The sequence below is a fragment of the Heteronotia binoei genome, chromosome 8 (assembly GCF_032191835.1).
Source record: "Heteronotia binoei isolate CCM8104 ecotype False Entrance Well chromosome 8, APGP_CSIRO_Hbin_v1, whole genome shotgun sequence".
In the NCBI taxonomy this organism is placed as follows: domain Eukaryota; kingdom Metazoa; phylum Chordata; class Lepidosauria; order Squamata; family Gekkonidae; genus Heteronotia; species Heteronotia binoei.
The window spans coordinates 130,145,136-130,159,175 of NC_083230.1; the positions used below are offsets into that span (position 1 = coordinate 130,145,136).

General features: G+C 48.5%; 1 protein-coding gene across 1 annotated transcript in view; it reads left to right on the forward strand.

Moving 5' to 3' along the window:
* LMF2 (lipase maturation factor 2) overlaps nucleotides 1-14,040 on the forward strand; it is a 51,256-nt gene that overhangs the window by 19,559 nt on the left and 17,657 nt on the right. The window contains exons 3-6 of the mRNA XM_060244489.1: nucleotides 6,385-6,413; nucleotides 7,980-8,176; nucleotides 9,690-9,868; nucleotides 12,731-12,869. Of these exons, the coding sequence (XP_060100472.1) occupies nucleotides 6,385-6,413; nucleotides 7,980-8,176; nucleotides 9,690-9,868; nucleotides 12,731-12,869 (544 nt within the window). The remainder of the gene's footprint in view (nucleotides 1-6,384; nucleotides 6,414-7,979; nucleotides 8,177-9,689; nucleotides 9,869-12,730; nucleotides 12,870-14,040) is intronic.

Below are 14,040 nucleotides of genomic sequence, written 5' to 3' on the forward strand. Positions count from 1 at the left end.
TTTGCCTGGACCTTTTTGAGTTGGAGATGCCGGGGATTGAACCTGGGAGCTTCTGCTTACCAAGCAGAGGCTCTACCACTGACCCACCAACCCTCCCCAGCATGAACATATAAGAACATAAGAGAAGCCATGTTGGATCAGGCCAACGGCCCATCAAGTCCAACACTCTGTGTCACATAAGAACATAAGAGAAGCCATGTTGGATCAGGCCAACGGCCCATCAAGTCCAACACTCTGTGTCACACAGTGGCAAAAAATTTTATATAAACACATACACTGTGGCTAATAGCCACTGATGGACCTGTGCTCCATATTTTTATCTAAACCCTTCTTGAAGGTGGCTATACTTGTGGCCGCCACCACCTCCTGTGGCAGTGAATTCCACATGTTAATCACCCTTTGGGTGAAGAAGTACTTCCTTTTATCCGTTTTAACCTGAATCTACTGAATCAGACCACCCTAGGTCCATCCAAGTCAGTCTTGTCTTCTCAGACTGGCAGCAGCTCTCCAGGATCTCAAGCTGAGGTTTTTCACGCCTACTTGCCTGGACCCTTTTGAGTTGGAGATGCCAGGGATGGAACCTGGGACCTTCTGCTTCCCAAGCAGATGCTCTACCACTGAGCTATAGCCCACTTCATGGCTCTCCAGGGTCTCAAACTGAGGTTTTTCCTGCCTATTTGCCTGGACCTTTTGAGTTGGAGATGCCGGGGATGGAACCTGGGACCTTCTGCTTCCCAAGCAGATGCTCTACCACTGAGCTATAGCCCACTTCATGGCTCTCCAGGGTCTCAAACTGAGGTTTTTCCTGCCTATTTGCCTGGACCTTTTGAGTTGGAGATGCCGGGGATTGAACCTGGGACTTTCTGCTTCCCAAGCAGATGCTCCTCCACTGAGCCACCCTCCCTCCCTATAATTTGTGTATATTTACATTAATATATATAAACCTATGAAGCTTCCTTCTACTGAATCAGACCCCCCTGGGTCCATTCAAGTCAGTCTTGTCTACTCAGACTGGCAACCGCTCTCCAGGATCTCAGCCTGAAGTTTTTCACGCCTACTTGCCTGGACCCTTTTTAGTTGGAGTTGCCAGGGATTGAACCTGGGACCTTCTACTTGACAAGCAGGTGCTCTGCCTCTGAGCCACCGTCCCTCCCCAACATATATGAACATATGAAGCTGCCTTGTACTGAATCAGACCTCCCTGCGTCCATCCAAGTCAGTATTATCTACTCTGGCAGTAGCTCTCCAGGGTTTTCCACGCCTCTTTGCCTGCACCCTTTTTAGTTGGAGATGCCAGGGATTGAACCTGGGACCTTCTGCTTACCATGCAGATGCTCTACCACTGAGCCACCATCCCTGCCCAAGATTTGCACAACCCCAGTTCAAATATCTGATGAAGCCTCAGTGCGAAACAGGCGGTTCCAGCTTTGCGGACCCGTGATCAGTTCTTGGAATTGGGGGACAGCTTTATTGCCACTGATAGTCCCTGAAAAATGACACTGGTTCTTTCCTCTACTGATGGAATGATTGCAGTGAAACTGCTGATTTGTTTTCTGCCGGTTGTACCGGAAGGTTTTCAGGGCAAAGGGAAATCTGTATGAACAAACATGTATGAAATTCTTTTTTACTGTTTATATTGCACTTTTGAAATTTTGGAATCCTAGAATCATAGAATTGGAAGGGACTTCTAGGGTCATCTAGTCCAACCCCCTGCACAATGCAGAAACTCACAAACACCTCCCCCTAAATTCATAGGAATCCTCATTGCTGTCAGATGGCCATATAGCCTCTGCTTAAAAACCTCCAAGGAAGGAGAGCCCACCACCTCCCAAGGAGGAAGCCTCTTCCATTGAAGAACCCCTCTAAACTCACAAACACCTCCTCCTAAATTCACAGGATCTTCATTGCTGTCAGAGGGCCATCTAGCCTCTGTTTTAAAACCTCCAAGGAAAGAGCCCACCACCTCCCAAGGAGGAAGCCTGTTCCACTGAGGAACCGCTCTAAACTCACAAACCCCTCCCCCTGAATTCACAGGATCCTCATTGCTGTCATGTGGCCATCTAGCCTCTGTTGAAAAACCTCCAAGGAAGGAGAGCCCACCACCTCCCCAGGAGGAAGCCTGTTCCACTGAGGAACCGCTCTAACGGTCAGGAAGTTCTTCCTAATCACAGAATCCTAGAGTCGGAGGTGACCTCCAGGGACATCTAGTCCAACGCCCTGCACAATGCAGGAAACTCTCAAACCCCTCCCCCTAAATTCACAGGATCTTCATTGACGTCAGATGGCCATCTAGCCTCTGTTGAAAAACCTCCAAGGAAGGAGAGCCCACCACCTCCCAAGGAGGAAGCCTGTTCCACTGAGGAACCGCTCTAAACTCACAAACCCCTCCCCCTGAATTCACAGGATCTTCACTGCTGTCAGATGGCCCTCTAGCCCCTGTTTAAAAACCTCCAAGGAAGGAGAGCCCACGACCTCCCAAGGAGGAAGCCTGTTCCACTGAGGAACCGCTCTAAATTCACAAACACCTCTCCTAAATTCACAGGATCGTCATTGCTATTAGATGGCCCTCTAGCCTCTGTTCAAAAACCTCCAAGGAAGGAGAGCCCACCACCTCCCAAGGAGGAAGCCTGTTCAACTGAGGAATCGTTCTAACGGTCAGGAAGTTCTTCCTCATGTTTAGCGAGAAACTCTTTTGATTTAATTTCAAACCATTGGTTCTGGTCCTACCTTCCGGGGCCACAGAAAACAATTTCACCCCATCCTCTCTATATGACGGCCCTTCAAGTGCTTGAAGATAGGGATCCTATCACCTCTCAGCCGCCTCCTCTCCAGGCTAAACATGCCCAGCTCCTTCAACCTTTCCTCAAAGGACTTGGTCTCCAGACCCCTCGCCATCTTGAATTTGGCATATGGCTGCTTGCCAGTAATTGCAGCCGTGAGCCTTTGAGGTTTTTTCCATGGCTTCCTCTGATTGCTTCTGTCATCCCTTGCCACCCAGAGGTGCTAAAAAACAAACTGCATACCACTAGCTGCCCCCATTGGCTCTTGATGCAAGGAGCTGCACATCAAACGTTCTGTGTTTGCCGTGCTCTTCAGAGGCTCTATCTAATTGCCACGCCTCCCCGTTACGCTCCACGAGCTAGTGCCAGGGTTCGAGCGGTCATACCCCTCTCCTTCACACCACCTTACAGGTAGCAAGCCCAAACAGGCACGGTGAGTTGGCAGAGGTCAGGCTTAGAGCATTCAAAATAGAAGGAGGTTTACTGAGCAAATAAAAAGAATCCACGCGGTCTGTTCAAACATCCAGGCTGAGCAAGGGAACAAAGAACAGGTGGAAACACGCAGTCATAAGAACAAAAAGGAAGCCATGTTGGATCAGGCCAGTGGCCCCTCCAGTCCAACACTCTGTGTCACATAAGAACAGAAGAGAAGCCATGTTGGGTCAGGCCAGTGGCCCCTCCAGTCCAACACTCTGTGTCACATAAGAACATAAGAGAAGCCATGTTGGGTCAGGCCAGTGGCCCCTCCAGTCCAACACTCTGTGTCACATAAGAACAGAAGAGAAGCCATGTTGGATCAGGCCAGTGGCCCCTCCAGTGCAACATTCTGTGTCACATAAGAACATAAGAGAAGCCATGTTGGATCAGGCCGATGGCCCATCCAGTCCAACACTCTGTGTCACATAAGAACATAAGAGAAGCCGTGTTGGATCAGGCCAATGACCCATCCAGCCCAACACTCTGTGTCACACAGTGGCCAAAAAAACACAAGTGCCATCAGGTCCACCAGTGGGGCCAGGACACTAGAAGTACTCCCACTGTGCCCCCCCAAGCACCAGGAATACAGAGCATCACTGCCCCCGACAGATATAAGAACATAAGAGAAGCCATATCTGATCAGGCCACTGGCCCATCCAGTCCAACGCTCTGTGTCACATAAGAACAGAAGAGAAGCCATGTTGGATCAGGCCAAGGGACCCTCCAGTCCAACACTCTGTGTCACAGAAGAACATAAGAGAAGCCATGTTGGATCAGGGCAGTGGCCCATCCAGTCCAACACTCTGTGTCACATAAGAATATAAGGGAAGCCCTATTGGATCAGGCCAATGGCCCATACAGTCCAACACTCTGTGTCACATAAGAACATAAGGGAAGCCATGTTGGATCAGGCCAATGTTCCATACAGTCCAACACTCTGTGTCACGTAAGAACATAAGAGGAGCCGTGTTGGATCATGCCAGTGGCCTATCCAGTCCAACACTCTGTGTCACATAACAGAAGCCATGTTGGATCAGGCCAATGATCCATCCAATCCAACACTCTATGTCACATAAGAACATAAGAGGAGCCGTGTTGGATCAGGCCAATGGCCTATCCAGTCCAACACTCTCTTTCATATAAGAACATAAGGGAAGCCATGTTGGATCAGACTAGTGGCGCATCCAGTCCAACACTCTTTGTCACACAGTGGTCAAAAAAAACAGTGCCATCAGGAGATCCATCAGTGGGGCTTGAAGCCCTTCCACTGTGCCCCTCAAGCACCAAGAATACAGAGCATCACTGCCCCAGACAGAGAGTTCCAAACAATATACTGTGGCTAATACCCACTGATGGACCTCTGCTCCAGATGTTGATCCAGTCCCCTCTTGAAGCTGTCTATGCTTGCTGCGGCCGCATCTACTGTGGCAGTGAATTCCATGTGCCAATCACCCGTTGGGTAAAGAAATCCAATACCATCTTCTTCAAGGAGGAGGGATAAGGTGGTTTTGGGTCTGGAAATCAAATTCTCAGAGTAGAGTTTGAAGGAACAGCTTACTTGTCCTGGAGAAGAGAAGAGTGAAGGGGAGATGTAATCGCGGCCAACTTCACCCCCACCCACTTTCTAACAATACAGGAAAGGTGTCGGCAGCATGGCAGGGACCCCTGCTCCTAAGTAAAAACTTGTCTGTGCCAGGGCTTGCGCTCCCAAGTCCGCAGCAACGCTTGAGCGTGTAAGAGAGTTTTTTTTTCCCTCTGTAATGAGCTGAAGTCATTTCTGCGTTGTGTCTTGCTTAGAGATGTGAAGGCCTGGACAAAAACCGGAACATTTTTTTTTTCTTCTGAAAAATTGAAAAAAAAAAGAAAAGAAATTGATTATGGAACATTTTATTTTAACATGATGAATAAATATTTCAAGACAAGGTGATCAAGTATTTTCCAAATCATTTCTAAAAAAATATGCATGGTATCAGATTATTCTAATTTCTGCACATTGAGGACAAGCAAGTCCTAGGTCATGCCCATTCATTGCAGCTTAGTCCTACACTCCCTTCTTGACACTTCCTCCCTCTTCAGTTCTTTTTATGAGAATGAGTTTTTAATTTTTATTTAATACTGCGGAGAGGAAATATGAATAATTGTTACTTCTGGATTTTTAAAAATTGTTTTGTGGAGGGTTTTTGTTGTTGTTGTCTGTTCCACACAAACTACTAAACAGTTCAGGAGATTGTTGCTCCATTTGTTACAATTACAAATGAATATTATTTAAAAAGTAAATTTTGTTTTGTAATAATTGTTTGCATACACTATAATGTTTAATATGGTAGTTGTGACAATTTCATGGCAAGTAAAATTGTCCGTAGTCATATTTTATGTTCCGAAAGTAACAGAATGACTTTCGATCTGGAAAAGAAAAAAGAAGTATCATTTTTTCAATTTTTCCAAAAATGTCTGTTTTCTTTCCCAGGGAAAAACTGGATTTTTTTCCGAGCTTCAAAATTTCCAGAAATTTTGCATCTCTAGTCCTGCTTTCCAAGTGTTAGTAGCAGAACCAGCTACTTAAGTGTTTTGTGCTTGGAGTTTTATTTGTTGATTAACACATTTACATCCTACCTTTCCTCCTGCTTTAAGGCATTTTTATGGTTCCTTTCCTCACACCGCTTCCCTTCTGCCAGATGCGAGTCTGAGAACATGCAAAGCGTAATCTCAAAGATAGCAGTATCAGGGTGATTCTAAGCCAGTTTGGTGTAGTGGTTAAGTGTGCAGACTCTTATCTGGGAGAACCAGGTTTGATTCCCCACTCCTCCACTTGCAGCTGCTGGAATGGCCTTGGGTCAGCCATAGCTTTGGCAGAGGTTGTCCTTGAAAGGGCAGCTTCTGTGACAGCCAGTTTGGTGTAGTGGTTAAGTGTGTGGACTCTTACCTGGGAGAACCGAGTTTGATTCCCCACTCTTCCACTTGCAGCTGCTGGCATGGCCTTGGATCAGCCATTGTTCTCGTAGTTGTCCTTGAAAGGGCAGCTTCTGGAAGAGTTCTCTCCCCCCCCCCCATCAGCCTCTTCCTTTTTGGAGGCCCTGCTTTGATGTGTTCTTTTCTCCCCCCCCCCCCCCCCGGTCTCTCGTTGCAGGTGGGACAGGTGTTCCTCTACTTCCAGTGGTGAGTGGCGTGCTTCCTACCTTGTGAGCCCTGCCTGCCTGAGCCACTCTGAGAGTCTCAGTTTCGGAGTGGAGGGCAGGATATAAATCCAATTACTTCCTTCCTTCCTTGGAGGTTTTTCAACAGAGGCTAGGTGGCCATCTGACAGCAATGAGGATCCTGTGAGTTTAGGGGGAGGGATTTGTAAGTTTAGAGCAATCCCTCAGTGGAACAGGCTTCCTTCTTGGGAGGTGGTGGGCTCTCCTTCCTTGGAGGTGTTTCAACAGAGGCTAGGTGGCCATCTGACAGCAATGAGGATCCTGTGAATTTAGGGGGAGGGGTTTGTGGGTTTCCTGCATTGAGCAGGGGGTTGGACTAGATGACTCTAGAGGTCCCTTCCAACTCTAGGATTCCTCCCTTCCTCCCTCCCTCCCTTCCTCCCTCCCTCCCTTCCCCCCCTTCCTCTCTTCCTCTCTCCCTTCCTTGGAGGTTTTTAAACAGAGGCTACATGGCCATTTGACAGCAATGAAGATCCTGTGAATTTAGGGGGAGGTGTTTGTGGGGTTTCCTGCATTGTGCAGGGGGTTGGACTAGATGACCCTAGAGGTCCCTTCCAACTCTAGGATTCCTCCCTCCCTCCATTCCTTCCTTCCTTCCTTGGAGGTTTTTAAACAGAGGCTAGATGGCCATCTGAGAGCAATGAGGATCCTGCGAATTTAGGGGGAGGGGTTTGTGAGTTTAGAGGGGTTCCTCAGTGGAACAGGCTTCCTCCTGGGGAGGTGGTGGGCTCTCCTTCCTTGGAGGTTTTTAAGCAGAGGCTTGATGGCCATCTGACAGCAATGAAGATCTTGTGAATTTAGGGGGAGGGGTTTGTGAGTATAGAGGGGTTCCTCCGTGGAACAGGCTTCCTTTGGAGGTGGTAGGCTCTTCTTCCTTGGAGGTTTTTCAACAGAGGCTAGAGGGCCATCTGACAGCAATGAGGATGCTGTGAATTTACGGGGAGGTGTTTGTGAGTTTAGAGCGGTTCCTCAGTGGAACAAGCTTCCTCCTTGGGAGGTGGTGGGCTCTCCTTCCTTGGAGGTTTTTCAACAGAGGCTAGAGGGCCATCTGACAGCAATGAGGATCCTGTGAATTTAGGGGGAGGGGTTTGTGAGTTTAGAGGGGTTCCTCAGTGGAACAGGCTTCCTCCTGGGGAAGTGGTGGGCTCTCCTTCCTTGGAGGTTTTTCAACAGAGGCTAGATGGCCCTCTGACAGCAATGGAGATCCTGTGAATTTAAGGGGAGGGGTTTGTGAGTTTAGACCGGTTTCTCAGTGGAACAGGCTTCCTCCTGGGGAGGTGGTGGGCTCTCCTTTCTTGGAGGTTTTTCAACAGAGGCTAGGTAGCCATCTGACAGCAATGAGGATCCTGTGAATTTAGGGGGAGGGGTTTGTGAGTTTCCTGCATTTTGCATGGGGTTGGACTAGATGACCCTGGAGGTCTCTTCCAACTCTCAGATTCTATGAGAGAATGGTTAGTGCAAGAGAGTGCCTCCAGGAACAGCTGGCTCTTGCTGGTTTGACCCAGGTCATCTTCCCTCCTCCAAACAGGGACAGCCTTCTACTGGAGACGGGGTTCTTGGCCGTGTTGGTGGCACCGTTCCACCTCCTGAAGTGGCGCTCAACGGCCTGGCGGGCGCACGACGGGGTGACCTTCTGGCTGGTGCGCTGGCTGCTCTTCCGCCTCATGTTCGCCTCGGGGGTGGTGAAGCTGACCAGCCGCTGCCCCACTTGGTGGGGGCTCACGGGTGAGTGGGGGCTGGGGGGGAGAGGCCGCGCTCTGAACTCGCAGACCAGAGTTATAGGCGGAGGAAACAGGCAAGAGGTCATGGCAGGAGGTGACCGCGAGGTGACAGGGATTCAGATCTGCGTTGTCCAACAAAGGAGTGTGCGTGTAGTCTGCCATCAGGTCCTTTCAGTATCCTAATGCCCCTGTACAAATCGATGGTGCGGTCTCATTTGGAATACTGTGTGCAATTCTGGTCACCGCACCTCAAAAAGGATATTATAGCATTGGAGAAAGTCCAGAAAAGGGCAACTAGAGTGATTAAAGGGTTGGAACACTTTCCCTATGAAGAAAGGTTAAAACGCTTAGGACTCTTTAGCTCAGAAAAAAAGTCAACTGAGGGGTGACATGATAGAGGTTTGCAAGATGATGCATGGGATGGAGAAGGTAGAGAAGAGGCCTTTTCTCCCTTTCTCACAATATGAGAACTTGTGGGCATTCAATGAAATTGCTGAGCAGTCGGGTTAGAACAGATAAAAGGAAGTCCTTCTTCACCCAAAGGGTGATTTACAAGTGGAATTCACTGCCACAGGAAGTGGTGGCGGTTATAAACATAGATGGCTTCAAGAGGGGATTGGATAAGCATATGGAGCAGAGGACCATCAGTGGCTATTAGACACAGGGTATTGTTGGAACTCTATTTCTGAGGCAGTGATGCTCTGTATTCTTTGTGCTTGGGGGAGCGAAACAGTGGGAGGGCTTCTGGTGTCCTGGCCCCACTGATGGACCTCCTGATGGCGCGTAAGCTTTTTGGCCACTGTGTGACACAGAGTGTTGGACTGGATGGGCCATTGGCCTGATCCAATATGGCTTCTCTTCTGTTCTTATGTGACACAGAGTGTTGGACTGGAGGGGCCACTGGCCTGATCCAACATGGCTTCTCTTATGTTCTTATGTGACACAGGGGGTTGGACTGGATGGGCCATTGGCCTGATCCAACATGGCTTCTCTTATGTTCTTCTGTGACACAGAGTGTTGGACTGGATGGGCCATTGGCCTGATCCAACATGGCCTCTCTTATGTTCTTATGTGACACAGAGTGTTGGACTGGAGGGGCCATTGCTCTGATCCAACATGGCTTCTCTTATGTTCTTATGTGACACAGAGTGTTGGACTGGAGGGGCCTTTGGCCTGATCCAACATGGCTTCTCTTGTGTTCTTATGTGACACAGAGTGTTGGACTGGATGGGCCACTGGCCTGATCCAACATGGCTTCTCTTCTGTTCTTATGTGACACAGAGTATTGGACTGGATGGGCCACTGGCCTGATCCAACATGGCTCCTTATATTTTCTCTCTATATTTATGTGTGCTTATGTGGAGATTTTACACATGTTGCTCATTTACTATTTTTTTTATGATTTATGTCATTGTGGCATGCTAATAAAGTCTATTATAAAGGCAAAAGAAAGAGGGAGAGATGCCACCTCCCTCCTCACCTAAGTTTCCCACTCTTACCTTTCTCTCTCCTGCCAGCCCTGACCTACCATTATGAGACACAGTGCATTCCCACGCCCGCTGCCTGGTTCGCCCACCAGTTGCCTGTCTGGTTCCAGAAGTTCAGTGTGGTGGCCACCTACGTCATAGAGATAGCCGTCCCGGCCTTCTTCTTTGCACCGGTCCGACGCCTCCGCCTGTTTGCCTTCTACTGCCAGGTAGCTCTGGGCTCGGAAAGAGGTTCTTGCCAGTTCGTGGGCAGAAAGAATGGTGCCAGTCAGCTTGTGCGTTACTGAGCTCTGCTGGTGGTGGGAGAAATGGAATCTCAGCAGGAACTCTGGGGGAACGGGGTAGTCTGCCCATCCTATGGGAGCCACAGCCAGCCCCACTGACACGTCATGAGGGGATCAGAATTGTAAACTGGTTGCCTCTCTCTGACCCAGCTTTCATAGAATCACAGAGTTGGAAGGGACCTCCAGGGTAATCTAGTCCAACCCCCTGCACAAGGCAGGAAACTCACAAACACCTCCCCCTAAATTCACAGGATCTTCATTGCTATCAGATGGCCATCTAGCCTCTGTTGAAAAACCTCCAAGGAAGGAGCGCCCACCACCTCCCAAGGAGGAAGCCTGTTCCACTGAGGAACCGCTCTAAACTCAGAAACACCTCACCCTAAATTCACAGGATCTTCATTGCTCTCAGAGGGCCATCTAGCCTCTGATGAAAAACCTCCAAAGAAGGAGAGCCCACCACCTCCCAAGGAGGAAGCCTGTTCCACTGAGGAACCACTCTAACGGTTAGCAGTGCAATTGGCCCAAGGTCACTCGCCACAGAGTGGAGATTTGAACTTGGGTGGCCCACAGAGCCAGTTTAGTGCAGTGGTTCAGAGCACAAACTCTAATCTAGGAGAACCAGGTTTGATCCCTCTCCTCTTCCACCTGCAGCTGCTGGTGTGACCTTGCGTCAATCCCAGTTCTCTCAAAGCAGTTTCCCTTAGAACTCTCTCAGGCCCACCTGCCTCGCAGGGTGTCTGTTGTGGGGAGGGGAAGGAAAAGGAGATGGGAAGCTGAGTGCAGGGGTGGGGGCACAAAGCCAAATTATTCTTCATCTTTAGATCCCGCTCTGACACACTAATTGCTCCAACGTGCTGATACACTCAGGTGGGTAGCCCTGTTGGACTGACAAAATAGAACTAAGTAGTCAGCCAGGTTGGTCTGAAGCAGTAGAACAAAATAGGAGTCAAGTTGCACCTTTAAGACCAACTTAGTTTTATTCAGAACGTCAGCTTTCGTGTGCTCTCTAAGCAGCCTTCGTCAGACGAGGAATCCAGCACAGTGAGCAAAGCCACACATAGCTGGTAGTCAGTGGCTCACCATGCAGACTGGTACACATTTAAGATCCAATGTCAGTATAGTGAAATTGTCTGGTAAGGAGTGGTTTAGAATGCAAAATGGTACAAAGTTAAGATCCAATGACAGTATAGTCAATCAATCAATCAATGTCTTTATTGCATTAGCAAAAATATTGCCATAGCAACCAACAGTATGGTAAAATTATCTGGTAAGGAGTAGTTTAGAATGCAAAATGGCACAAATTTAAGATCTAATGACAGTATAGTAAAATTTTCTGGGGAGGGAGGGTGGCTCAGTGGTAGAGCATCTGCTTGGGAAGCAGAAGGTCCCAGGTTCAATCCCTGGCATCTCCAAAAAAGGGTCCAGGCAAATAGGTGTGAAAAACCTCAGCTTGAGACCCTGGAGAGCCGCTGCCAGTCTGAGAAGACAATACTGACTTTGATGGACCAAGGGTCCGATTCAGTAGAAGGCAGCTTCATATGTTCCCCAGTCATATGTGATCTGGTAAGGAGTGGTTTAGAATGCAAAATGGTACAAAGTTAAGATCCAATGACAGTATAATGAAATTAACAAATTAAGCAAACCTTTGATCTGAGTAGCACGAGCATGCAAAAGCAATAAAACAGTAAAATGTCAAAATGTGAGAATGTCTGTTAATGACTATATTGGATTAAGCCTGGGTCACAAGGAAGGTCTTTATATCTCAGAAGTTGGTCTTAAAAGTAGAACTGAGGAAGTGTGTGCGCACGTGAATGATCACACAGCGAATAAAACTTTGTTGGTCTTAAAGGTATCACTGGACTCATACTTTGTTCTGTTCCAACACATTGTCTCTCCTGTATTGAGTGCGCCGTGAAGTACAGAATCCCTATGATTGAAGGGATATAAATTGATTGAAGGGATATAAAGCGAAGAGACAAACTTCAATTCAAGTAAACTCTGAATGCCTAAACTTAAAGAGCTGTTGCCTAGAGGAGGGTGTGGAATTGTCTTCTGTGGCCTCAGTAGAACCAGAACGAAGCGGTTGAAATTAAATCAAAAGAGTTTCCAGCTCAACATTAGGAAGAACTTCCTGACCGTTAGAGCGGTTCCTCAGTGGAATAGGCTTCCTCAGGAGGTGGTGGGCTCTCCTTCCTTGGAGGTTTTTAAACAGAGGCTAGATGGCCATCTGACAGCAATGTGGATCCTGTGAATTTAGGGGGAGGGGTTTGTGAGTTTAGAGGGGTTCCTCAGTGGAATAGGCTTCCTCCTGGGGAGGTGGTGGGCTCTCCTTCCTTGGAGGTTTTTAAACAGAGGCTAGATGGCCATCTGACAGCAATGAGGATCCTGTGAATTTAGGGGGAGGGGTTTGTGAGTTTAGAGCGGTTCCTCAGTGGAACAGGCTTCCTCCTGGGGAGGTGGTGGGCTCTCCTTCCTTGGAGGTTTTTCAACAGAGGCTGGATGGCCACCTGACAGCAATGTGGATCCTGTGAATTTAGGGGGAGGGGTTTGTGAATTTAGAGGGGTTCCTCAGTGGAACATCTTCCTCCTTGGGAGGTGGTGGGCTCTCCTTCCTTAAACAGAGGCTAGATGGCCCTCTGACAGCAATGAAGATCCTGTGAATTTAGGGGGAGGTATTTGTGGGTTTCCTGCATTGTGAAGGACGTTGGACTAGATGACCCTGGAGGTCCCTTCCAACTCTCTGATTCTAACCAATAATGTATTTTGTTTTTAAAAAATGCCTTTCAGATTCTCCTGCAAGTCTTGATTGTCCTGACAGGCAACTACAACTTCTTCAACCTGTTGACCATCGCCCTCTGCTTCTCCCTTCTGGATGACGACCACATTGGGTTTTGGCTGGGCCGTGGCCGGAAGAAAGCGGGGCCCGGTGAGTGCCTGAGAGATCCCGCTCTCCCCGCGACGTTTCCAAGTTTTGGGGAGGGAAATTAACAAATGTTGTGCCTGTGAAATGGGCACTCTGGGGAGCATTGTGGGTAAAAACATAAGAGAAGCCATGTTGGAGGAGACCCCCAGAAAGAGGTAGGCAGCTGGTGGCCCGCTCAGCCATTTTACGCTGGACATTTCCCCTGAAGCAGTGCAGCCGCCAAGGCCACACTCACGAGCGCAACTGGAGCAGCAGGGCCAGGGGGCAGGATCTGGTCCCGGGGGCAGTCCACCAGGCTGGGGCACTGCGTCCGGTAGCACTGCAGATGCTGTTCAGCGTCCGACATCAGCTGAGGAAGAGAAGACAGAAGAGGCGGTCAGGTTGCAGCTAGGGTTGCCAGCCTCCTGGTGGGGCCTGGAGACCGCTTGGAATTCCAGCTGCTCTCCAGACTGCAGGGTTCGCTCCCCCCCTGAAAAAAGCAGCAGATCCAAAGGGCAGTTTCCATGGCATTATACCCTGCACAGGCCCCTCCCCTCTCCCAAACCCTCCACTTAGAGGTGCCAATCCCCAGGTGTGGAAACAGTGGCTACGCAGTAAGTGGACCAAAGCAAAAGCGCTGTGCAAGCCCAAAATGAATCAACAATAATAGAATAAAGTGTCCAAATAATTTGTAAAGATACCCCAAATACGCAGGAGCTTGTGCCTTTTGGAAACGGAATATGTCTTAATTTGACGTCGTCGTTGTGAGCTTACAGGATGGCTCTTGGATGAAACTTGTTTGCGAAACGTGGTGTATCAAGTCGACAAACACGTAAGGAAGGAACTTTGTACCTTTGGAGCCTTTATTTTGGGAGACTGGATCGACCCCATCTTGTGAAATTGACTGTGATTGAATTTCCAGGGGAAGCCTTTTGAATGGACCTTTTGCATTCTCCATGGAATCTTCTTGAAAATTATTGTGGAATCCATCCCCTCATGAAATATACTTCCTGTGTATTTGGGGTATCTATATAAATTATTTGGATACTTGATTCTAATACTGTTGATTCATTTTGTGTTTGCACAGTGCTTTTGCTTTGACCTATTTACTGCATAACCACTTTGTTTCCTGTCCCTTTGGATTTAGAGACTTAGGCAGGAAAGAGCCAGTTTGGTGTCGTGGTTAAGTGTGTGG